This window comes from Trichoderma asperellum, chromosome 4 (assembly GCF_020647865.1).
Source record: "Trichoderma asperellum chromosome 4, complete sequence".
Lineage (NCBI taxonomy): Eukaryota > Fungi > Ascomycota > Sordariomycetes > Hypocreales > Hypocreaceae > Trichoderma > Trichoderma asperellum.
In genome coordinates, this window is record NC_089418.1 from 3,896,131 (window position 1) to 3,920,076 (window position 23,946).

The 23,946-nt window shown below is 50.1% G+C and overlaps 5 protein-coding genes across 5 annotated transcripts; 2 read left to right on the forward strand and 3 right to left on the reverse strand.

Moving 5' to 3' along the window:
- Positions 1 to 506: 506 nt before the first annotated feature.
- VPS10 (vacuolar protein sorting/targeting protein PEP1) lies at positions 507 to 5,791 on the reverse strand. The gene is made up of 2 exons (XM_024902645.2): positions 1,616 to 5,791; positions 507 to 1,552 (listed from the first exon to the last, which is right to left on the reverse strand). The coding sequence occupies exons 1-2, from the start codon at positions 5,515 to 5,517 to the stop codon at positions 919 to 921; spliced, it is 4,536 nt and encodes a 1,511-aa protein (XP_024759230.1). The 5' UTR covers positions 5,518 to 5,791; the 3' UTR covers positions 507 to 918.
- A 2,208-nt stretch (positions 5,792 to 7,999) lies between these two features.
- On the forward strand, positions 8,000 to 10,913 carry TrAFT101_007669 (uncharacterized protein). The gene is made up of 2 exons (XM_024906042.2): positions 8,000 to 9,032; positions 9,145 to 10,913. The coding sequence occupies exons 1-2, from the start codon at positions 8,730 to 8,732 to the stop codon at positions 10,471 to 10,473; spliced, it is 1,632 nt and encodes a 543-aa protein (XP_024759229.1). The 5' UTR covers positions 8,000 to 8,729; the 3' UTR covers positions 10,474 to 10,913.
- TrAFT101_012042 (uncharacterized protein) lies at positions 10,536 to 13,923 on the reverse strand. Its single transcript, XM_024906041.2, has 4 exons — positions 12,927 to 13,923; positions 12,631 to 12,838; positions 12,352 to 12,561; positions 10,536 to 12,286 (listed from the first exon to the last, which is right to left on the reverse strand). Exons 1-4 carry the CDS (start codon positions 13,276 to 13,278, stop codon positions 11,221 to 11,223), a joined length of 1,836 nt encoding a protein of 611 aa, XP_024759228.1. The 5' UTR covers positions 13,279 to 13,923; the 3' UTR covers positions 10,536 to 11,220.
- Positions 13,924 to 15,672: 1,749 nt separating this feature from the next.
- Positions 15,673 to 20,983, forward strand: TrAFT101_007670 (uncharacterized protein). Its single transcript, XM_066128116.1, has 2 exons — positions 15,673 to 16,572; positions 16,658 to 20,983. The coding sequence occupies exons 1-2, from the start codon at positions 15,802 to 15,804 to the stop codon at positions 20,612 to 20,614; spliced, it is 4,728 nt and encodes a 1,575-aa protein (XP_065984232.1). The 5' UTR covers positions 15,673 to 15,801; the 3' UTR covers positions 20,615 to 20,983.
- Positions 20,984 to 21,138: 155 nt separating this feature from the next.
- TrAFT101_007671 (uncharacterized protein) lies at positions 21,139 to 23,919 on the reverse strand. The gene is made up of 3 exons (XM_024908439.2): positions 23,130 to 23,919; positions 21,705 to 23,044; positions 21,139 to 21,611 (listed from the first exon to the last, which is right to left on the reverse strand). The coding sequence occupies exons 1-3, from the start codon at positions 23,665 to 23,667 to the stop codon at positions 21,435 to 21,437; spliced, it is 2,055 nt and encodes a 684-aa protein (XP_024759225.1). The 5' UTR covers positions 23,668 to 23,919; the 3' UTR covers positions 21,139 to 21,434.
- Between the last annotated feature and the right edge of the window lie 27 nt (positions 23,920 to 23,946).

Below are 23,946 nucleotides of genomic sequence, written 5' to 3' on the forward strand. Positions count from 1 at the left end.
CCATTCTACCAGCCCCTCCATCAGTCTGTTCACCTTTCTGAACCCAACTTTGTTTTTACTAGTTGCATAGGACATACACTATATATATGCAAGGAAGAACGGTTAGCACGAGCAACACACGCGAACTCATGCATGAAAGCGCATGTGCATACGGCTCAGTAAGTATCGACGAAGCGGTGTAGCCGCCCGAGACATAGATAGTAATTGTACACGTTGCAAGCTAATGCCCATGCTGTTATCATTTTGGCTTATAATGCCCAATGAACTAGAGCTTGTGCGTACGTGTGGATTTCAAGCAGGGAGAGAAAGGATGCGAAGCAAGGGCGGTTTCCTTGTGAGTTGAAGGGATGATGAGATGCATGAGAAGAGATTGCGGCGGTTCTAGGCTCACTTGCATGACGATATTGGCTTTTTTCTTTTTTCTTTTTCCGTTTCCCATTTTGCTTTCTCTTACTAAATGGAAAAGTTGTCCATATCTTATTTGTATGAATGTTATTTTTACTCCTGATGGCTTGTTATAGGGAGAGCGTTGCGTCTTATAGACATGAGTGGGAGCAGATGACATGTTGCCTTGGTAGATATTACTACAATCTCTACTGCGTAGCCTTTCTCATCTTATGTTAGCCTCAAGTAGACAAGCACTAGTGCAAAACCCTCTCGCATCTGGCATGTACAAATATCCTGAAATTGACAATGAACCTTTCGCTGAAAAATGAAACACATTCACGGCAGCTTGATGCCGCTATATAATCCAACAAATACTCCTCCTCCTCCTATAGATAGTTTTGATACATGCAACACGGATTGCCACCATTCGTATACTCTCACATATCTGCAAATCCCTTTCGTCTCGCTCACACTGCCTCTGCCTCTGTCTGTCTATTTTTTTTCCCCTCCTTTTTTTCCCAATTCCTTCCTTTATACCTCCTCATCGCTCTCCTCACCCAGCAGCTCACCCTCATCATCCAAAGCCGAGTAGTCGCCTCGCCCACGAGCAAAGCTGTCCCGTGTTGTAAACCTCCGTGTTCCTCTTGAGAACCAGCCGCGGTCATTGCCTTGGCTGTATCGCCCAAATGAGCTGGTTGCCAAGCGGCCCAAGCTGGACAGCATCACTGGCAAGGAGACTACTACTGCTGCGACGGCTGATACGGCAATGATGGGATACTTGACCCAAGGCTGGTCACTATCAAAAGTCGACGAGTTCTCTCCAAGACGAATCTGACCAAACTTGCCGTTCCAGTTGCGATATACGTACCAGCCCATTATACCAGCGAGAACAAAAGGAATAATGACGGCGAAGAAAATTACAACGCCTGATGTGCGATGCTTCTTCTTGAACTCATCTTCGTGACCCTTGCAAGGATGCTCTGTTGACGTCTTATCCAGCTCATTACCACCACTGCAGGTCGACAAGGGAACTCTGCGGTAGCCTGTTGGTTCATAGTATGACGTCTCGTTAGGATACTTGTCGCACCATTCGGCTCCGGTAATTGGTGTGAAGCCGTTGACAAGCTGGCACTGTCCGTGGTTATCTAATTCGAAATTGAAATCACTAAGAAGCATTGTGTCAGTTCCAAGTTGCCACCTATACACGGATTCAAGAGTTTTCCCTCACCATTCATAATCTCGTCGGCTACAAGCACAGTCTTCGTGTTCGTAAAGGCGCTGAAGACTCTGCTTATTGTAGCACTTGCGGTCCGTCTTCTTGCGCAGATACTTGGCAACATGCCCGAATAAACAATCGTCATCTTGCAAAGGATGCTTAGGAGACCACAGATAGTAGTCGGAGTCGCTGTTCTTGGTGAATTCGCAAGCCTTGTCGGCCAAGCCAGTGAAATCGATGTTCACAGAGAAGAGCTTGTTTTGGCCGGATTTACACCACAGCAAAAAGTTACGGGATGTGCCGGATCTCAGGGTAGTAATATCTAGGACCGATACGTCAGAGTCGGCAAACTCAAAGTCCTTCCATGTGTTGCCCTCATCTGTCGAATACGAGACATAGCGGGTCTTGACCGGGTTATTGCGTGTGTATCTTTGGACGAGGACAATAATCGAGCCCTGGTCTCCGTACTGCCACGACCAACTGCCCTTTTTGACGTTCTTCCAAGAAATGCCGCCATCAACCGACATGAACGTATCCGAGTCCTTGATATTGCCAAGCTTAGAACCGACGTTACCAACACCGAAGATGAGACCTACAGCCGTAGCCGCTGCAAAAGTCTTTCTCTTGTCATCTCGCTCAGTGTAGTGGTGCAGGTGCAGGGCACAAGACTCGTCTCCCTTGGAGCTGCTGCACTGATAGGATTTTCCATCCACATCCTTGGCAGGGGGCGCCAAGTAACCCCATTCGGAGCCATCATTGTGAGAAATCTTGGTCTGGATATCTTTTGTCTTCTCATCCTTGCCAGCGTTCGCAACAACGTTGATCAAAGTAACGCCCTCGAGGCCCGTAACCTTTTCAAAATCCACATACGTCTCCTCGTTGCAGTTGACATTGGCTGCGCTGAGGACATACGACGTGCCGTTGGAATTGCTCTTAATGACTGAGCCATACTCTCTGTCGGCGCCGCCCTCGGTACGGACGAACAAATTGATAGCATGAGTAGAGCTGTCAAGTACCGTATACTCATTCTCGTGGCCTTCGTGGAAGTTGTACGGAAAGTGAGCCTTTTCAAAGTGCTTCCCGTCGATACTGGCAAGAGCGTGCACAACTTCAGTTTTTGGGTCCCTGCTGGCTACAACGATGAATTCATTCATGGTCGCAAAGTTGATAACTGGCCCATCATAGACGGTCTTATCCTCTTGGAAGAAGTCGTCGCTGGTTATGATAGTCAGCTTAGCATCGTTATTCTCCTGTGCTCTGGCAAGGCAGACGACCTGCTTCAGAGACCGGAAGTTGTACGCCGAGTGGCCGGTGAACTCGCATCTCTCTGCAAAGCGAAGCATTGTCTTCCAATTGTCACCGCGATCGATCGAGATTGACGCTTCTTTGAAACATGTTTTCTCTCCTCCAACTTTATCGCAAGTCTTGCCAACCCAGATGAGCCAGTCTTTCTTATCAGGATGGAAAACCAAAGGGAATCCATCTCCATGTTCTGTTGGTGCTTTGAAGCTGTGGAAGCTCTGGCCACGGTCAATAGAATAAATGACCTTGTCGCTGTCTTTGGTAGTGAAATAAACTACATCTTTGAGATAGGCATGAGGATGAATTCCCTGGATTTTCTCGCCTTCCAAGATGCGTTTGAAAGTCTTGCCATGGTCATTAGTTATCCAGAGCTTATGCTCAATTTTATAACGACCACCTCCTTCATCTTCAGCGGGTCTAACAATGACAGTCTCATCATCGGAAGCACTGGCATCGCTTCTGTCAAGATAAATCTTTTGGAAATCTTGAAGCTTGGTATCAAAGATGAATTGCTTGCTGGTAACGTCTCCATTTGCCGGGGAGGACGGTTTGCCCGGTATGGTGATATCATCACACTTGCGCTCAACCGGATCATCTTTTTGATCACCCTTGGTTCGCTTGCAGGTATTGCCGGGGATGAGCCTCCAGCCAGAGGAGCCCTTGAAAGTATCGGATTTGTCCTTGCAAGTACCTTCGGGGGCTGGGATGGGCCCAGCTTTGTTGCAAACCTTGTTGTCGTCTGGATCTCTTCTGAAGTTGTAGTCACACTCAAAGTCTGCATCAGTACACTCGCAGTCTTCGGTGCTGGCAACTGGATCTTTGAAGTTACTCTTGATGAAGCAGTCTGCTGACTTCTTCCGGCGACGGTAGGTTTGCTTGTGGCCCATAATACATGTTGGCTTTCCATCGTCATCCACGCGGGCATACCAATCTTCTAGGTCTTTATCCTCACAAGTCCGCTTATCCAGGGCTCCAAAGTCAATAGCAACCATGTGAAAGGCCTTTTCCTTTTCACCGATGAGGAGAAACTTCAAGCTGGTCGAGTCCTGCGTTGTCGTAAGGAGCACGGGTTTGATAGTGAGCTTGTCGGGCAACGAGACTGATTCCCAGTGTTCTCCATGGTCCAAAGAGTAGGAAAATTCAGAAACATCGTCTTTCTTGGAATCTTTGACAGCAACCAGAATCGATCCCTGGTCACCGAATTCATACTTGTGAGGCCCTTTCAACGCCTCCTTCCAGGTCATACCGGCATTATCTGAGACATAGAGGTTGGCATCTGCAAATTTGCCAAGAGACTTGCCCGTATTGCCGTTACCCATAACAAGTCCCGGGGCAGGGCTAGTGAAAACTCTTCCCACGTTGTCGAGTTCGGTGACTGAGTGGAGATGGATCCTGTCATCGCCAGCTTTGATCGACTCAAACGTTCTGCCGTCGTCAAAAGTGATCTGGGTAACGACCTTTTTTCCAGCGCCCTTCTTGTCTACATCGGCACCGTTATCCACCACGTTGACGATAAATATTCCCTGAATACCATGGACTTTCTCGAAGTCGACATGTCCCTTGTTGTTGCGGTTGGTGTAAGGGACGTTTTCGGTGAAGTAGGTTCCGTTGGAATTACTTGTAAACAAAACGCCCATGGGGTGTGACGGTGAAGAGGTCATGACGTCAATCTGAATGCTGTAGTTGGTACTTTCCAGAACAGTGTATGCCTCCTGATTGATCTGGTGCGAGTGGTCATGGTTGTCGCTGCTCGGGAACATGGCGCGGTGCCACTTGAGAGTATCGTCAGTAACGTATAAGGCCATCTCGTCGCTCTGGAAGGACGAGGTGGCGACGAGAATGTAGCTTTTGACGGCAGCGATGTTGGCCACACCGCCGACTCCCTTGTTCATGTCGATGTTGGGCTCGAATTCCTGCACCTCCTTGTCGACCACAGCGAAGAAATCATCAGAGATGACCAGTCGCTGGTCCTCCACAAAGAGGGAGAAGGGATCCTTGATAATGCAGAGCACTCGCTTTTTGTCCAGATCCGCATCGCCAGTTGTGAACTCTGGGGCCTGCTTGGCCCACCAACAGCCGGCCGTGAAGGCACGGAGCAGCTTGACTGACTTGAAGCCATCCGTGGTGTAAGTCGCTTGCTCGTCGCAAAAGATGCCATCGCACTCCATGCCATTGAAAATGACTCGATTTGGGTCGTCTGCATGGAAGACCAAGATCTCGTGCTGAAATCGGCTGGGGACGACCGGGGTTTCGAATTTGGACCAGGTCTCGCCTTGGTCATCGGTCTTGTAGTGGTGCTTGCCCATGGTCAAGACAAATGCCGTTTTCGAATCGAAAGGATGCGTGGTGAGTAGAAAGGCTTCGCCTTCGGGGACTGCTTCGACCTTGGCCCAATTGGCCCCGGCATCGTTGGAACGGTATATAATGCCCGCATCTACATCGTGGAAAACAACAATGTCGCTGTCCTCAAAGTAGCTAAGACCTAGAGGAGGGTGATCGAATTTGGTAGCGGAGAGCTTCGGGGCGTCCTTTGCGAGCGCCAGCACCCATAGCAGCGACAGCAGCAAGAAATGCCATGGCGGAGCCGCACCCCTGGCCGTGAGCCTCATCATATTGTGGGTGCGTCGCTCAGAGATGTCATGAAGAATTGAATGTATCGAGAGATTTCGGCGTGATGTAACGGCTAGCTGAGTGACGCTTTTGAAGCCTAGAATAGGGAGTTTTGGATGGAAACAAACGAGGGGCAAGAAGAGGAGATGGCTATACAACGGATTCGCCCTCTCCCTAAGGCCCTGGTATTATCGAGATGTGTTGTTGCAGAAGGTGTTTCGGGCTGCTTGCGAATCCTCGTTTGGGCCATTCGTAAGCTTTGTGGATGAACGCACCGCTGGCTCATAGGCTCCAGCTGTGGCGCAGGCGCATAGTTAGCTGGGGCCAAGTCGCCACATCTTTGTCTCCTGCGGTGCCGTATCCGGCGGCCACGTCAATCAATACAAGCTCGAGCTGTGGCTTTGCTCTTATGAACAAGCTCCAGCCACACGCGACTTTATCTGTGGAGTGCTCATAGCTCTTTTGTGGTGAGCATGAGTGCGATAAAGCTTATTCCTTACAGCATTTACAGCATGCATCATGCATTATACATACATCAGATTATAGCCCTGGTATAAGATTTCGTGCCGCCCACAAGCGCATGAGCAAAACCAACTACCAAGGCATGTCTCCAGAGAGCCACAACCTTGCTCTGTATCCATGGCAATTGAGCCTGCTCGCGCTAGTCCAAGTAAACAGAGCGATAGATCTGGAAAAGCTGCATCCACAATTAAATTCCTGTACCGCGACTACGTAGCAGCACTGTAGCATCAGCAGCAAGACTCCAAGTGCCAAGTTACGCATGATGCAGCTTGCAGGTATGATGTAAACGCGCACCCAATCCACAACACGCATGAAGCATCTCACATGCTCCAAACACGCTGCGGCCCACTTGGAGTAATTCCATGTTTTGATGGCTGTTTGCGGTACTACAAGAGACGTCTTGTAACGAAGCACACTCGATGTAAACTTCCGGCACTCAGAGCAGCAGCCGGTTTGGGCACCTTACTGTAAGCTGTACTTTCAGGTACCTCGGAAGTACGGGCATCGTCGCCAAGACTGATAAGAGGGCGCCGGTTGGACAGAGAGGCACAATATTAATGCCAGCCGAAACTGCTTTCCAGATCGGTCCATAGCATATTGAAAAGCGCCGCTATTAGTACTACTTCTACTAATTCCACTGCGCGACATACTTCTCGGCACGGGTACTTCTGCCATGGCTGGATGCGCTCGGACCTGCAAAGAAGATGAAACAACGGGTGGAGCGGCGATCCATCTCCATGGATCCGCATGTTATTCCGTATTACTGTCCTCTACCTGGCGTTTCGTACCTATCGTGAACATGCGAACTGACCTTGAGGCGCTGCAGTTTTGATTTCACTACCCAAAAGTGTCATGTGAAGAGGATGCATGAAGGGGGAGCATATATATACGTAGTAGCAGGTGAATACTTCGTATTATTTTACGACTACTTTCATACTAGGAGTAGTAGACTAAATGCTCAGCAATTTGGGAGGCAGCTGAAATATAGCCACGCAGGTGAGCCACCGAGTCCTTCAGCTTGTAACAACGCGACGCTACAGTACGTATATACGTGATAATCCAGGAGGCCAGGCCGGCTGCACGAGACCAAGGATAGCTATTCGCACCATTGTAGATGTCCAGGCCCTCTTTCATGAATCAGTGTCAACCTCATCTATTGCAGCTGCCATGCCACCCAGGTTCAATGAGGGGGCTCAGATCTCGGTCATGGGTAGTAGACGGCTAGAACCGCAGCTATGTACCTATCCTCTGCGTAATACGAATACTTGCAGGATTAGCTACGGGGGACTATGAAATAGAAACACGACTAGCGAACCCTGTGATATCGCCAAGGGAGCACTTCATTTGGTCGCGTTGTTTGGATGAGGCACTTGCAGCTGTATTAGACGGAGAGAGAGTCTTGCGACACGTGGTTCTTACACAGAGCAAGTATCGCGAGGTACCTGCGTAGTCTTGCCCCTCCATTTCTGGCCCTCCGCTCTGCTGCGCGTCAGTCGCGCCACGACAACGGTTCGCGACCAGATTCACCAATGAGGGGGCGGCGGACCGGGAGCCCGTCAGACACTGCGTGCTAGTACCTGCGTGAGGCCGTTTTTGATATGAGCGTCTGTATGCACATGTACGAGTACGGGGCACGAAGAGTCGGTATAAGTCAGTGGCTGTATGGGTGCGAAATGCAGATGCGACACCGCCACTACAAACGGACTACATGGGTAGAGATGGAAGAACGTAGACTCATTTCTAGTGCTTGCTCGGCAGTAGGTACTGCTAGGTAGTATAATGAACAAGAACCTCGTACATGTAGACCCCCGGACAGTACGAGATCAAGATGGATGTACAACTAGACTACAGAGCATGTTTGGAGGCAAACAAGGCTCCGCCAGTTCCGCCAATCAACCCACCGCCCAGACCGAATCCAGTCTGCCAACTGCTCTGCAACAACGGCTGCAGTAACAGCCCTAAGCCGGCCCTGGAGAATCCTCCACGAGGCCCCTTGTTGCCGCAAGTTCGCGGTGTCCTTTCATTTCATTTACTTGCTGCAGCCGTTTCTACAGGGGCCGCTCTCGGGCCTCAAGCTCACCCTAGAAGCAGCAGCACAGGCCACACTGGGGCGCGCTTCACTGGATTGGATCTCAAACCGCATTGTGCCCTCCTCAATCAAGGCAAGGTGCTTGGACTAAGACGACTAAAGCAGTCTACCTGCACCCGGAGCTGCGAGTACCGGCAACGCCTGCTCGCAGTGCCTGGAGCTGCATGTACCTGGCAGGGTAGTTTGGAGTACCGTGTAAGAAACCTGCCAGGTACTGGTGAGAAAAACCCCCGCCACGACAACCATGAGTAGCTTGTTTTGATCTGCCTCCATCTTTTTTTCGTTGTGCCCTCCCTCTGGACATATTAACTGTCCTTCTTCCCTACCTGTCGTGTTTGCATAGACAGCTGGAGCTTCGTTTCTTTCCTTGACGGCTCACACCCATTGCTTCACTCGTTTTCCTTTCCTTTCTGCGCTCTCCCAGCGTTATCGTCACTGCGTCGTCGCAAGTGATCTGAACATCACCAACTTGAGCCATAGCGTTCCCCTCCGCACAATCACGTTGCAGAGACGCTTCCAGCGCATCCATCCTGTTTCGGCAACGTCCAGCGACTCTATCGCCGACATCTCAACGATTCCCGCCGCACCCACCTCGCTCGCGACATGGCTGCCACTTACAAGCAGTTCCTGGCCTCGCCCAGCTCGGCGCTGCTGGCTGACAATGCCTCGCTGCATTATGTGACCACGCTCACGTCTTTTGTCGGCGCCGCCGAGATCATCAAGCATCTTGGTACTCTGCAGAAGCAAGTGAAGAAGAAGAAGGAAGAGGTTCTCAACGTAATTGACGGCCAGAACATCATCGCCGTCGAGGCCGACACGCACATCGAGTTCATCACCAGCGGCGGGGCTTATCTGCCTGGTCTCGATGACAACTTCCTCTCTGACCGAGAAGCTTTCCTGCCTATTGTGAGTGCCAATCCAAGTCCAATTGTCGCATTTCACCAAGTCGTTGTCTTTCTTGGCAATCTGAAAGTCCCCGAGACTCGGCTAACTCGATCCTTGTCCGCTTAACCGACAGATGCATATCGTGACTTTCGATGACCAAGGCAAGATTGCGCAAATCCGCCAGCAATGGGACCAGGCCTCGCTTCTCAAGCAACTCGAAATCATCGGGAAAAGCGGTCGCAACTGGCCCATCAAGGATGGCAAGGAACAGCTCAACCTTATCCAGTCTTGCATCAAGTCCACCTTTACCCCTGCTCAAGCTCAGAATGGCAACAGCACTCCGAAGCCACGAAACAACGCCTCGACCAATGCTATGCGAGATCCTCATGCTTCTCTCCATCTCTTTAGCTCCAGGGAAGAGGTCGAAAATGCCGAGTCTGCCAACGTCGTCTCTCCCTATTCCGGTCAGAAGCCCAAGCAGCGCGCCTTCACCGACATTCTGACCGACGAACCCCAGCACTGGGATGATGACGCGAAACGGCGCTCGCTGCCACCCGCCAAGATTGGCGCGGGAAGGAATGCCCAGCCTATTCGCATTTTTGACGGACAGCAGCACAATGAAGATGATGATGACAACGAGCAGAAGGGTCCCAGGTATATCCGCGCTCACCCTGCTAAATATCAACACTTTGCAATGAATGATGGTTCTGCCGAAGAGAGTGAAGACTCCAATGCGGCAAGCTCCACCACCCCAGCGGCCCCGAGGGCCAAGTCCAAGCATGACAGCACGTGGTCTTTCGAAGACTTCACCACCCCTGTCAAGTCAAAGCCTGGTCGAGCGCAAGGAAGCAACCCTGATGCGCGTCGCTTTGATACAGGGGAGGAACGCGCCGCAGAGCCTATCAAGCCCATGGTTGGCAAAGCTCGACGCGATGCGGAGGCCCATTTCGAGATGCAAGATGATGGCGAACTCCCTCCCGAAGAGCGACGTATCGCCACCAAATCGAGGGGCGCTATTCGTAATGAGGGTCTGTACAACAACAACCTCTTTGAGCGAGAGGCAGAGGAAGCACCTGCTGGCCGTGCTCTAGGCAACATCACCAACACCAAAGATCGCGGCAAACACTTCGATCCCCACTTTGCCATGTCGGACGAATCTCCCATGCCCGCCGCCCCGCGCCAGCCAGTCACTGAGAGTCTCCAAAAGGTTATCAAGACGATGAACACAAGCTGGAGTCTTACAGATGAATCACCTGCCCCACAGAAGGAAAACAGGGCTCAGCCTGGTAAGGAGCCGCTGCCGGATTCGAAGATTCACATTGCTGGCGATGGCATGGGAGGCAAGAAGGGTACTCAACGAGACTTCATCTTTGGAGGTGACAGCGCCGCCGAGCCGCCCAAGCAGATCATCGGTCGAAGAGGAAATCACGGCACACAGAAGAGTGCCTTCTGGGACCTGTAAAGAGACCAATATTGCTTTTATGAAAATAGAGAATTTGGAGAGGTGAAGGGCGGTTGTATACGCGCGTGAGGGAGGGAGAGGATGGAAAAAGTTTGCGATACCCATGGGCGCTAGTATGTATGATTTAATGCCCTGCAGTACGCAGCTTATGAATCATGAGTCAATTTCTTTTATAATTCTTTTTTTTTCTTGCTTTTATGTCGATTATTGTTTTATCTGATTCGCTGATTTTTTTTTTTTTTTTCCTGCTGTGTTTGTTACCCCCTTTCTTTTTAACCACGCCCTGTTACTTTATTACTAGCCATACTTCTTTATGTCTGATTCCCACAAACAGCTGTCTTGCTCTAGATATTGGTTCTATCGATTATATTTTGAGGCATTGAAATATAGTGTACAAGATATACGTTGTTGCGAGAATTTGATTACTTGTTAATATTCTGCATCTGGTATTTGAACTATTTGTGAACTGACTTTGTCGCACTATTTACGGTTTAATATTTGATATAAAAAAGTTTAGCAAAGAGAGAGATATTAAAACACATTTCTGCCTTTGCTGGTCAGATATATCCTAAACGCCTTGCTAGATAAGATCACCTTGAAGCTGGTTGTAAGCCTTCCCTTATGTAGAGGTTGGGAGTTCGGCAAGAATTGATATGCGGATGTAAGAAAGAATGGGAAAAACAGAGAAAACAAGCAAGAAGATTACTTGGCCATAAAAAGAAAACAGTTCTACTCGTGTCATTTTTTTCAACACATCCACTTGTAGAATCTCTTCCACTTTGGCCAAGTCTCCCATTCTTCCTTCTCTTGCTGCACAAGAATAGGAACGTTGAAATCTCTCCTTCCCGTATCAATGTCCATATCTTTGATGCGGACATAGCTCGTGCGATAGTAAAGCTTATGGCTCAAGAAGAAAATGAGGGCAATCGGCGCGCCCATCCACTTGAGGAAGAAGTTCTCCGCCTGGAATGCCGCCGTGGTAGGCTTTCCCGGAGTGGCGATGGGGAAAGCACCCACCCAGAACTGGGCGGTCAGGACGCTGACGTTGAGAATGAGGCCGACGTAGGAGCCCGCGACGCCGACTTGGGATTGGAAGGGCAGGTCGCTGGGGTGGTGGCCGCGAGCAGCCCAGGTGCGTCGGAAGCGGATGTGACAGACGCAGATGGAAGCCCAGGTGAGGATGGAAGAGAGTCCCGAGATGGCGAGCAGCCAATCTAGGACGGAGTTTTCTTGTTTGAGATCAGCCAGAAAGGCGAGGAGGCCAAACGCTGCGGCTACCAGGATGGCGACGAGTGGGCGTCCTCTCTGGTCGACATAGCCGAGAATCTCAGGGGCCTGGCCGAGGTTGGCGAGGGCGGCGAGAGTTCGCGAGGAACCGAAGACGGCAGAGTTTCCGACAGACAAGACGGCTATGAGAATGACGGCGTTCATCAACGATGGGAGAACTTCTATACCGGCAGTTTTAATAGCAATGACAAAGGGCGACGCATGCGCATCCGCGTTATTGGCGCCAACCAACATGGGGTTGTTGTATGGCACAAGCAGTCCAACCAGAGTCAGGGCAACGATGTAGAAGAGGCTGATGCGCCAAAATACCTGCTTGATAGCAGTTGGGAGGGATTTCCTTGGGTTTGCGGTTTCGGCCGCGGCTAAGCCGATGAGCTCAGTCCCGGTAAAGGCAAAGGCGGCTGTGACAAAGACGCTGCAGAGGCCTTTGAAGCCATTGTTAAACGCGCCAGGGTCATGCCAATACTTGCCGCCGATATATCCTTGTGTAGGAGTTCCACCGAGATTGAGAACGATACCAAGGAGACTAAAGGGCATTAGGAGTTAGTGAAGAGTAGGATATAGACTTTTGACTCCTTTCTTAAAACTCACATGAAGCCAATAACAGCAACGATCTTGACCAGAGAGAACGTAAACTCTGCTTCACCATATCCTTTGACGCCAAACATATTGATAGTGACGATGGTGGCAAGGAATATAGTCACGAAAATGGCTCTCGTGAGACTCTCATCCCAATAACCAATAGTAAGAGATGCCGCAATAATTTCCAGGGGCAGAATGGTCAGCCATTGCATGGCGTAGCTGTAAGACGGTGATGGTCAGCAAGTGGTTTACGAATGACAATCTCCCAAGAATAGGGGCAACACCTACTTCCAGCCCATAGCAAACCCCCAAGATGGATCGAGAAAACGTGTCGCCCACGATGAGAACGAACCGGCAAGGGGGTAGATGACTGCAAGTTCTCCTAGCGCCTGACATGTGCAATACAGCATAGCACCGACGATGGAAAAGGCAATGAGCAAAGACGCAGGACCTCCCGCGGCAAGCGCCTTACCAGATGCCACGAACAAGCCGGTGCCTGTAATGGAGTTAGCAAAGGCAATAACGGTATAGTTGATTGAGCGATTTCACCACAACCTGGCTGCGGCGATAAAAGGCATGCGCACCTATTGAACCCCCTATAGCAATCATCTGCAAGTGTCGCCCTTTCAGCTTCCTCGACAAACCGTTCGAATTCGCAGTCGCAAGCGCAGCTCGTCGCAAATCGTAAAACGGCGAGCCATTGTTGTGTCGCCGCACACTCTCCAGCGGACCAATGTCATCGAGGTCCCGGCTCGGGAAGAACTTGGAATTGGGGTCACGCCTGAAGCTGTTGATGATGCGCTCCATCCGCGGCTCCTTGCTCTCCTCATAGTTTGGTTCCCGCATGCTGTAGGAGCTCCCGTGGGTCAGAGACTCCTCCTTGATCTTGTATGTTCCAAAAGGGTTCAGCTCGATGTCTTGCGGCGGCGGCGCCATTGTATTGCTTGAAGCCCTTGATCAGCGGATGGGGCGGGTCGCCAGCAATCGATAAGAATTGCGGCGAGGATGCTGTTGCGATCAAAGCTTTCCTTTGCTTCTCTTTCGCCAACGAGCTCTTCTCTGTTCCGTTCTTGCAATCGTTAATGTATTTAGAGTTGTCGTCGCGGTATAGAATTGAGGCGAGAGATGGTGAATCAGTCCAGTCGTATCTTGGGGGGCGTCGCCTCGGCACGATCGTCCGACTCGCAGAGCCAGGGTCCAGTTGCCATGCAGGTGCAGAACCTCGAAAAAAAAAAAAGGGTACCAGTGTCATACGCACGTGGATGTCGTCACCAAGAACTGCTACAAGGTTATCCCAGCCCTGAGGGCCATGTGGAAGTGGCGGGGGTATTTGGCAAGAAAGAAAAGGCAGTGTAGGGGCAACAACGGCGGCGAAGTGTGTGAGTTGCAGAGCTGGTTTGGAAAAAGACGGCTGACGCAGAAGAAGGAATCCGGCTCCTTTTCTGGGGGGCGCGAGCTGGTTCAATTAATGGCTATTGCTAGTTGGCAGTGACAGATCGGTGGATAAACTGGCTAGTAAAACTCGATGGTGCCTTTTTATCGCGGGCTGGGAGTAACGTCAGACAAGGGGTGGCGCAGACGCAAAACATTGATTGACCATTGAGTGAGGCGTGGGATGGATCGAAGAGATAGGCCTAGAATCATGTGCTGCAGCATAGAGAGATAGAGAGATAGCGGTAAGCCATGGCACATCAGTGGCGCTGGCTGGTGAACCGTGCTCCAGAGCGGCGAACGCTGCGCCTGGTGCTATCAGCTCCAGCATCAGTGTCAGCCCCGGATCTGATCCAATGTGACTTGATGCAATCAGTGTACGGAGCACAGTATGCCAGTCAGCCTGCGGGATGCGACGCTGTCTCGGTCGCCGTAGTTGCTGCTAGCGCGCGTGCTAAAACAGCCCTGGAGCAGCACACGCTTCGTCCTTTTGGCGGGGGAGGAGCCTGTGCGTGCCATGCCACACGGTTCGGATGGCGCCCAGTCCAGCGGCAGCGATCGCCCATTATCCATCATGCATCAATGAGGCTCTAAAGAGGCGGACGGCGCACCGCTGATGCTGGCTGCGCGATGCCACGAGGAAGGGAGAAGGGCACGGAGCACAGCGTTGCATTCTGCCAGCCCCGGACGTTGGAGATGCGTTGCGCTGGAATCGGGTGGGGTGGAGACGCTGATAAGAAAGGGCAACAGCAGCGCTGATGATACAGGCACCTTATGATTTATGATAGGAAGTACCTAGGTACTAATTCAAGGATGGGTGTGTTTGGCTACGGGTGCTAGGATTCAAGTAGTATTGCTGCATAGTACCTACCGCTGCTACAGCTACTTTAGCATGTGCTCGTATGACTTTTGCGACGAGGCGAGCTGGTGAAGCAGATACTAATGTAGGTATAAGCGTAAATAGTACACGCAGCTTAATCATTCTCAAAGCGGGAAATATGAGTCTAGAATGTGTCAATGAGCCATGTCCACGTTCCCAGCAAGAGCCTGACTCAAACCAACGTCTCGCCGCAGAATCCTAACGCCTCTTCCCGCTAAAACTTGCAAGGCGATAACACAACGCCTAGCCTGGTGCAAGCTACCAACTGCCTGCAGGGCGAGCAGCACTACCACGCATTTACAGGTATCCATGAATCCCATGCTTGATCCTAGCAATTAACCGCACAAGAATCCTCCCCGTGGCGCGATCTCCGCCATGATCCTTTTAGGGTCTCTTTAGAATAAGTGAGGCTGGCTCTACTTGTGCCATCATGCATAGTACGTAGCAGTTCTTATACTGTAAAACCGATGGCCGTAGATGGTGCCGCGAAAGGCAGTAGTAGACGACATGGGATAGCCAAGTCACTGAGGTCTTTGCAGCACGGCTCAGGTCGTAGGAACCGGGGTTATGTCGCGATGCATCTGCTGTTAATACAACTGCTGGTAGAAAACGAGGGGCGAAGAGCAAAATAGGCCAATATATCAGTGTTGCCATCGTAAAACCCATTCCCATCTCCAGAACAAAAATGTTCGCAAGTAGCAGATGTTGAGCCAATATAGCCAAATCCTATTACGAAATATATATGATAGATTGATCACGATATCTGAGTTAAAGAGCACTCACCACATTGCTAATGAGACTGCTTTTTGCAAGTTGAGGTGTTTGGCCCACGCAGAATATACCTACGATTATGCCTAATAAGAGCCCGCAGGAAGAATGTGACGTTATTGGAGCTTGCATCGCCGTCCACAACTGCACCGTTCCCGCCAATCAATCCTCGCGTTGCGTGCTGGAGGTGTTCCTGCCTGAAATTTCCCCGCAGGACTCCCATTTGTCTGTGTGTGTATTCTCAACAGTATCTTCGTCCGTGGCTCCTTTCACTATTCCGTATTGCTCTGGGTTTTTACTCTATACTGGCAAAGTGTTACTGGTCAATGTTTATCTAGACTGCTGTAGGCGCCAGACGTCGGGCTGGCTCGCCATCAGAAATGGCGTACAACCGCGGTGTTAGTCTTACCCAAATCCACCCTTCCCCCGACGCCGACGCCGATACAGACATCGATATCATTGCCATCCACGGCCTGGACACGAAATCCCCAGACACTTGGATTTCAAAATCATGCTATCCCGACGAGGATGTCAACTGGCTGGCATGTCCACGTATGCTTCCAGAAAGAATAGGACCGGCACGGATCTTCACGTGTGACTGGCCAGCAGATCTCCTTGAACAGCCAGATTTGATCCAGAAAACAGCAGACGAGTTCGCCCGGCTCTTGCTCGCCGGAATCAAACGACGTCCGTTGCCAACAAAGACTGGCTCCGCTAAGGGGAGAGACCGGCCGATTGTCTTTATTGCATCGTGTCTCGGAGGTATCATTCTAATCAAGGCTCTCGTCATCGCTGGCCATTCTTCAAGCGAATATACTGCTGTTAGACGATCGACACGTGGAATTGTCTTCCTTGCTACCCCTTTCCGCGGAACTTCGTTCCAAGATGTAGCAAACTGGGCAGAGCCTGGTCTGAGGGCCTGGGCGTCGATGCGAGGCCAAAAAGTGAGCAACCTCCTGGACGACGTCAAGGGATCGACTTTCCACCTTGAGGAACTTGTGCGCAAGTTCACTCAGCTGTGTCAAGATAAAGATTATCCCTACCAAGTGTTTGCTTTCTATGAAACTGGCTTAACGAGTCTTCATCGTAAATTTCCTCTGAGCTGGTTGATTCCAGCCTGGGTGCTTAATCTAGCTGTTCCGCCCAAGCCAGTGAGTACTATAGATTCTCGGCGATCCAATTCTTTTCCTTATGCTAGTTTCGTGGTAAGCAGACAATAATGCTAATACCTAATAGCTTGTTGATAGCTCTTCAGCAACTCTAGATATTGTCACCGACCCGCTGCCACTCAATCGACGCCATGTAATGATGAACAAGTTCAACAGCCCTGAAGATCCAGACTATCAATGTGTTGTTGGAAAAATTGAAGAGATTCTTCAGGGCATACGTACAAATTCCCCGCTCGACGACGCAGACGCATGGATACGCGATAAGCATTATGCTGTAGATAGGCTCAAGATTGAACGACTCTCTGGCGACCAATTGCCGATGGATCAGTGCTATATCAATCTTGCCGTTGTAGAACAGAGTGGCCAAGACTCAGATCGCTCAAAGGCAATAGACGCAAAGTCCTCACCGTTTTCCATCTTCAATCGACAGAAGATTGAGACGCCAGATACCGCTGTCAAGGTTGAGTTGGCAACAATTTTCAACAAACGCCGAGGACGCGCTGGCCAAATGATACAGCCAAGAAGAATCTTGATTCGAGGACGCGCGGGGGTTGGTAAGACCACCTTATGCAAAAAGATCGTCCATGAGTTTACTCAAGGTACATGGAATGAATGGAATAACTTGTTTGACCGCATCCTTTGGGTGCCTCTTCGGAACCTGAAGCTCGAAGAAAGACGCCAACAACCGGCATATGACTTTGAAGCTCTCCTCACTCATGAATATTTCTCTCTGCCGAACAATAAACCGGATTTCGCTAAACAATTGGCCCGCTCTTTAGAGACTAACAGTGCCAAGACCCTGTTCCTCCTTGATGGCCTGGATGAAGTGTCACAAGACTTAGCCAGCAACAACAGTCTGTCTCGCTTCCTTAACGAGCTTTTAGAGCAGCCTAACATCATTATTACTTCCCGGCCATCTGGCAGGTTACCACTTAACCTTGATCTTGAATTGGAAGCGATCGGATTTTACCCCAACCAAGTCAAGGAATACATCAAGAACGCCTTTACCAATCCAAAAACAACCGAGGTTGACGAGAAAACGGTTGGCAAAATCCAGTCTTTCCTTCAAGATCACTGGCTCATTCAAGGCCTTGCACGCATTCCAATTCAGCTGGATGCACTTTGCTACTCTTGGATTGATATTCGCAGCGACATGCCGGAGACGATGACTGCCCTTTACCAAGCTATAGAACTTAGCTTGTGGAAAAAAGACATTGTGAGACTAGAGAAAACACATAACCATGGTCTAGTAACATTGTGCCATATCCAAAATGCAAGTCGGCAAAAGATCGAAGAATTTGTTAAAGATGAGATCGCTTTTCTTGAGAGTCTTGCCTTTGCTGGGCTTTGTAATGATATAATAGAATTTGAACCGAAGCATTTGAACTTCATATCCGACCGCTTCTCGGATTTCTTGCTAGACAAGACAGCCCCATCCCTGTCATTTTTACGAACCTCAAACCCGTCATCGGAATACCGCTACCGAAGCTATCACTTTATACACCTGACCTTTCAGGAATACTTCGCCGCGCGGTATTTTGTACGGCATTGGACTGCTAGGGCACCTCTCAGCTGCGTGGAACTCGGCAGTAGAAAGACTAACAAGACCGAGCCTATCAAATTCTTTCAGGAGCACAAATACACAGCCCGCTACGATATCCTGTGGCGCTTTGTTGCCGGATTACTTGACGCCAAGCCGGAAGAAATATCCCTCTTTTTCCAGAAAATCGAGGAGGAGCCACTCGACCTCTTAGGCCCTGCGCATCAACGGCTAGTCATGCATTGCTTGAGCGAAGTATCGAGTAACTTACCAGTTCGAGCCCACCTAGAACAACGGCTTTCCAATTGGTTACTATTCGAATGCGAATTCGGGCAAAATTATCGCCCATTCCTAGCAAGAGAGGTAGAATTTCCCGAGCGGGTATTGGATACTACCTTTCGGGAAGGGTCCGATAACATCAAATTGAAAATATTAAGATCGATAACAAAACGGGCCACTGCTCCAGCGAGCATCATTAAACAGGCAGTCTCCTGGATAGGGCACATGGACACTAGCACGCGAGAAGCTGCCATCGTGGTCCTGCGGCAGTTGACCTTACCTGATGGGATTCCCTGGGCTATAGCAGCGAGGCTTGAAGAAAAGGTTTGGTTTGTTCGAACAGGCGCTATTACGGTCTTGGGCGAAAAATCAGTCTTGCCTAAAGAAATCCTTGGCGCTATAGTAGCAAGGCTCGAGGATAAGGATTGGCGTGTCCGCAAAGCCGCTGCTGGGGCCCTAGGCCAACGACTGGCCTTGTCTGATGAGATTCTTAAGGCTGTAGCAGCAAGGCTCGAGGATAAGGATTGGCGTGTCCGCGAAGCCGCTGCTGGGGCCCTAGGCCGACGACTGGCCTTGTCTGATGAGATTCTTAAGGCTGTAGCAGCAAGGCTTGAAGACGAGGATAGTGGTACCCGCCGAGTCACTGCTGGAGCCCTAGGTCACCGGCTAAGCTTGCCTAGCGAGATTCTTAAGGCTGTAGTAGCGCGGCTTGAAGACAAAGATTGGATTGTCCGAGATGCCACTGTTAGAGCCTTAGGCGAGCGACTGACCTTGCCTGATGAGATACTTAAGGATGTAGCAGCGAGGCTTGAAGACGAGAAGCGGATTGTTCGAAATACCACTGTTAGAGCCTTATGCCAACGACTGGCCTTGCCTGATGAGATTGTTAAGGCTGTAGCAGCGCGGCTTGAAGACGAGGAGTGGTTTGTTCGAAATACCACTGTTAGAGCCTTATGCCAACGACTGGCCTTGCCTGATGAGATTGTTAAGGCTGTAGCAGCAAGGCTCGAGGATAAGGATTGGCGTGTCCGCGAAGCCGCTGCTGGGGCCCTAGGCCGACGACTGGCCTTGTCTGATGAGATTCTTAAGGCTGTAGCAGCGCGGCTTGAAGACGAGGAGTGGTTTGTCCGAGAAACCGCGGTAGAAGCCTTGAACCAGCTTCGGCGATTAAGCTCGCATGAAAAGACTCTCAAGGCCATAGCAACGCGGCTTAAAAGCAAGGATTGGACCATCCAACAAGCCGCTTTTAGAGCCTTGAACCAGCAATATAGTTTTTCAATTGAAACTATTGAGACTATAGTGGCGCAGCTTAAGGACAGCGAAGACAGCTCTACCCGCGTAACTACCATTAAGGCCTTAGGCAGTCGATCAGACTTGCCGAACGAGGTTCTCAAGGCTATAGCGGCACGGCTTAAGGATAATGATAATATATATGTCCAAGTAGCCGCCGTTGAGGCCTTAGGCAATCAATTAAACTTACCAGACGAGATCCTCCAGGTGATAGCAGCGAGCCTTAAGAATAACGATAACGGGAGAATTCAAGTAGCCGCCATGAAGCCCTTACGCAAGCAATTAAGCTTGCCTGGCGAGGTTCTTAAAGCTGTGCCAGCGCAGTCTAAGGACAATAAAGACGACCTATCCTTTAAAATCGCCGCTATTGATGCATTAGGCAAGCAATCAAACTTGTCTAATGAGATTCTTCATGCTATAGTAGCACAACTTAAGTACAACGGCCGGGTCATTCAACTTGCCGCCATGAACGCTTTAGGCAATCAATTAAACTTGCCTGACGATATTCTCAAAGCTATAGCTATAGCAGCAAGTCTTAAGAATGTCGAAAACTGGAGGGTCCAAGAAGCTGCCATGAAGCCCTTACGCAAGCAATTAAGCTTACCTGACGAGGTTCTTAACGTTATAGCTGCGCAGCTTGACGAGGAATCGTTCTCTGCAGAGCTTGCGGAGAGTATACTGAGAAAGCACAGAGAATTCTATCTCACACTTCTCCTCGAAAGCCCTTACTCTCCCTCCCTCTACAAAGTGCTACTACGGCGGAGCTTCAGAGAAGACTTGAGCTGGTATATTGACGATGATGGCAACTCTTTTCTTAACCTACCAGGAGATAGTGGAAGAACTCTTATTGATAAACAATATGACATGAGGGCTATAATACAAGAAGTTCGTCCAGCAAACTTCCCAGCACAATAAAAAGCAAGACAGGATACATATTGAAATTTTACATATTTACAACTACCTCTCTATACGCACCGCCGCCTTGCTACTCCCATGGCTAAATACTGCGGAAGTGAAGTGGCAATGCTATTGTAAGAAATGGGAGGATGGACATTATTTGTCTCATGATACCAGCTGAATCCAACTACTAGCCACGGTAGGGTCGATCTCTTGCATTCTCCCTGGCGGCTGGTTGGGACTCGGTATATTGGAGCTCATTGCTAAAAGATGAGAGAGTCATTCAACAAGACTCAAACGTATGACTCTCAAAGATCAATGGCCGATGTGTGTAGAGCTTTTTGGTATATAGTCCAGCTCGTAATGCGCTTAGTTCCATTTGCCTCATTGTCTCACTATTATACATATATGTTGCGTGTTTTGATTGTTGTAGAAGATGACAGCCATATCTTTACGGAGTGGCAGAAGACCAACCTTGGGTAAGATATGAACCAGTATACTCGACACAAAGTGAGTAAGTATTAGCCAAAAGCTTTTCATGCACATGTATACTGCGGCCAACACAGGCCACAATACCACTCGGTCTACTTACCTAAGCTTTTCCAATAAAGAATTGGGGTGGAAGAAGAAGCCAAGAATGAACATCGCCTGTAATCATGTCATATACATGTCCTATTCTATTTAACCTAGGACCTAGTAGATAATATGTATACATAACATTGAAGGTCGTATTCGCCAGACACACGCATATGCTATAACGCCAGACATGACAAATAAATGTCCACTTGCAAAGCTCACTCTCTTTTCCCGCCTCTATCATCAAAAATCCATCCAACTCTTATTCAGCCTTCTTGCTGCCTTTTGGGCTCCGAGGTTTTCGCTGCCACCCAGTAGAGAAAAGGGGTCCCATGTCAAACCGAGGGAATGGATGGGCCTCCGTATTCAGCACGATCTTGTCCAGCGGGAGCAAGTCATTTGGCGAGAAGAGAAGGTACATGTATTTCAGAGTCTCGGCCTGTGTAGAAAATATCTCGTTAGTAATACAGAATTGATGATACATAAAAACAACTATTTCAAAGATAGATGAAAGAACTGCAGCAAAACTTACCAGCCAAAAGCTTTCCATGTTGTCCTTGACCGTTGGCGGAATGGTATTGGCATCAAGCAGACTCGTAAAGCCCCCCCGGTCTTCCACGGCAGTGTAGTTGGCAAAGGATTTGAACATCTCCCAGCCCCATTCGCGGTATTTGACATCGCCCGTTATCCTCCACATGTAGAATAAACTCTCCACCGTCTCCGGACGCTGCAGGTTGTGCACGTCGTTGGAGTGGACGATATAGTCCTTCCGCCACTCGGCCTCCGGATCAGGGTCAAACTCGGCCGGAGCTTGATGAGGTACTGATGCATCCGGTGGCGGGTTATTAGTGTTGAAGTATGTGATTTCGGCCGCTAGGCCCGTCTTCATGTATTTATACATGCCCCAGCAGGTATGCATGAGCTCTCTCGCTAGCTGCATGTCCTCCTCCTTCTTTTTAGACCAAGTAGGCAATTTACGTGCCTCGGCCTCAGTAAGGCCGTCAGTGGCCGCCAAAGTAATAGTCCCCGGCATGAAGCAGACCAGGTGATCCATTTTCGGCGACAATGGGTATTCCAAGCCGTCAGGACGCTCAGCAATGATGGTAAACCCAGAAGGCTCAGTGTAGGTCACCAGGTGCTTCCGTACGCCTGCAAGGGCCTCCTCCCACATCTCTTCGTAGATGGGCTCCTTCTTGTTTGTCTGCAGATATTGCTTGATGAGGTACTCATAATAGGAGTCACCTCTGCTTCCCAATCGAATATTGCCACCTCGAAATTCGCCCGTCGTAGCATAGATGTATATGGGGACAAGGCCATCTTCCGGCTGATTGCCATCGATAATTTCCATAACCTTTTCGACTTTATCCCAGAAATTCTTCTCACCAGTAAGCTTGGCCAAATACTTGAACTCAAGCTGGAGAGTGGTGGCCTCGGCCGTAGAAGATGCTCCGCCATCAGAGTGTGATGGGAGACCCTTGTACTCTCCCAAATTGACGCTGGCATACGGGATACCTGACTCAGATTCGAAAGCAGAAAGAAGCCTATCAGCTAAATCTCTAGCCTTTTCCAGATAGAGATCTTCTCCAGGCGCTCCCTCGTCGTCTTCGGTCAGTGGTGCGAGGTCGGGAAACTCGGTAGAAAGATAATGAGCAGAGAGCAATCCACCAAGCATACGAATGGTTGTCTCAAAAGTGTTGACATCTTGGTCTTGGTCCCAGGTCAGCGATGTAGAAAGCCACTCTCGTGCATGCTGCAGGCGCGAGGTCAAGTTCATCAGCATCATGGTGTCCAGAGAGTCAATGATGATCCATCCGAGTCCATTGGGAGCCATGTTCTTGCTAGTCTTCGAAACGGGGTGGAACTCATCCTTGCCTAACATGGTCCAAAACTCATTAGCAATTGTCTTGCGTTACATGTGAAATACATGTATATAATCACAGCACATCACATCACATACCCCATCCATAACGTTCGTAAGCATCCCAGCTCACCTCGAAGGCGTCGACCACGTGCTTCCGCCGTTCGTCCCAATCAACTTGATCTTTCTCCTGCGACAAGCCTAGCCATGATAATGCCGACGCTGAAGTCTTCTTGGCCTTGGGATGGCCAGAGAAGAAGCCCGTGAGGTACAAGAAGAACACCACTGCGGCCGTGATGATCCCCAGCACCTTCTTGCGCCGCCACCACGGCCGCAGTCGCATAGACGGCGCATAAGCGTAGGGCTTGTCCTTGTACATGGGCAACGAGTCTGACTTCTCAAACATGCTGCCGTTCAGCACTCCTCCACCGCCTCTCCGCGACAGAGCTGCCCAGGCGCGGTCCTCTAGCGCTCGGGTGGGGTCCCCAAAGTTGGGCACGTTTTTCGGAATCGAAAAGGACATTTCTAGTGCATTTGCGCCCGCCTGTGCCGCTGCGTCCTTGATGTTCTGAGCCGCTCGGAAAGCTGTAGCCTTGAATACGTTTTTGTTGTGTATGCCGAACGGATCGCGGATCATTGGATCGACGGGGTCATGTCGAGGGGAGCAAGATATTGGCAACGGTTAGACGGACAGACGACGCACTGCCAAGAGAAAAGACGAAGAAGAAGCCAAAGCCAGACTTGGACACGCGACACGCGGATTCCAGCACCTGCGGATTCTCAACCCGGCAAAAAACGAGAATCAAACAAAAGAGAGAGAGAGGCTGGCGGCACGAGCCCGTCTAGGGGTCCTTGCCAAGAATGGACACATGCACCCGGAGAGGCCAGGAAAAAGGACATGTCACCCCCAATCGAT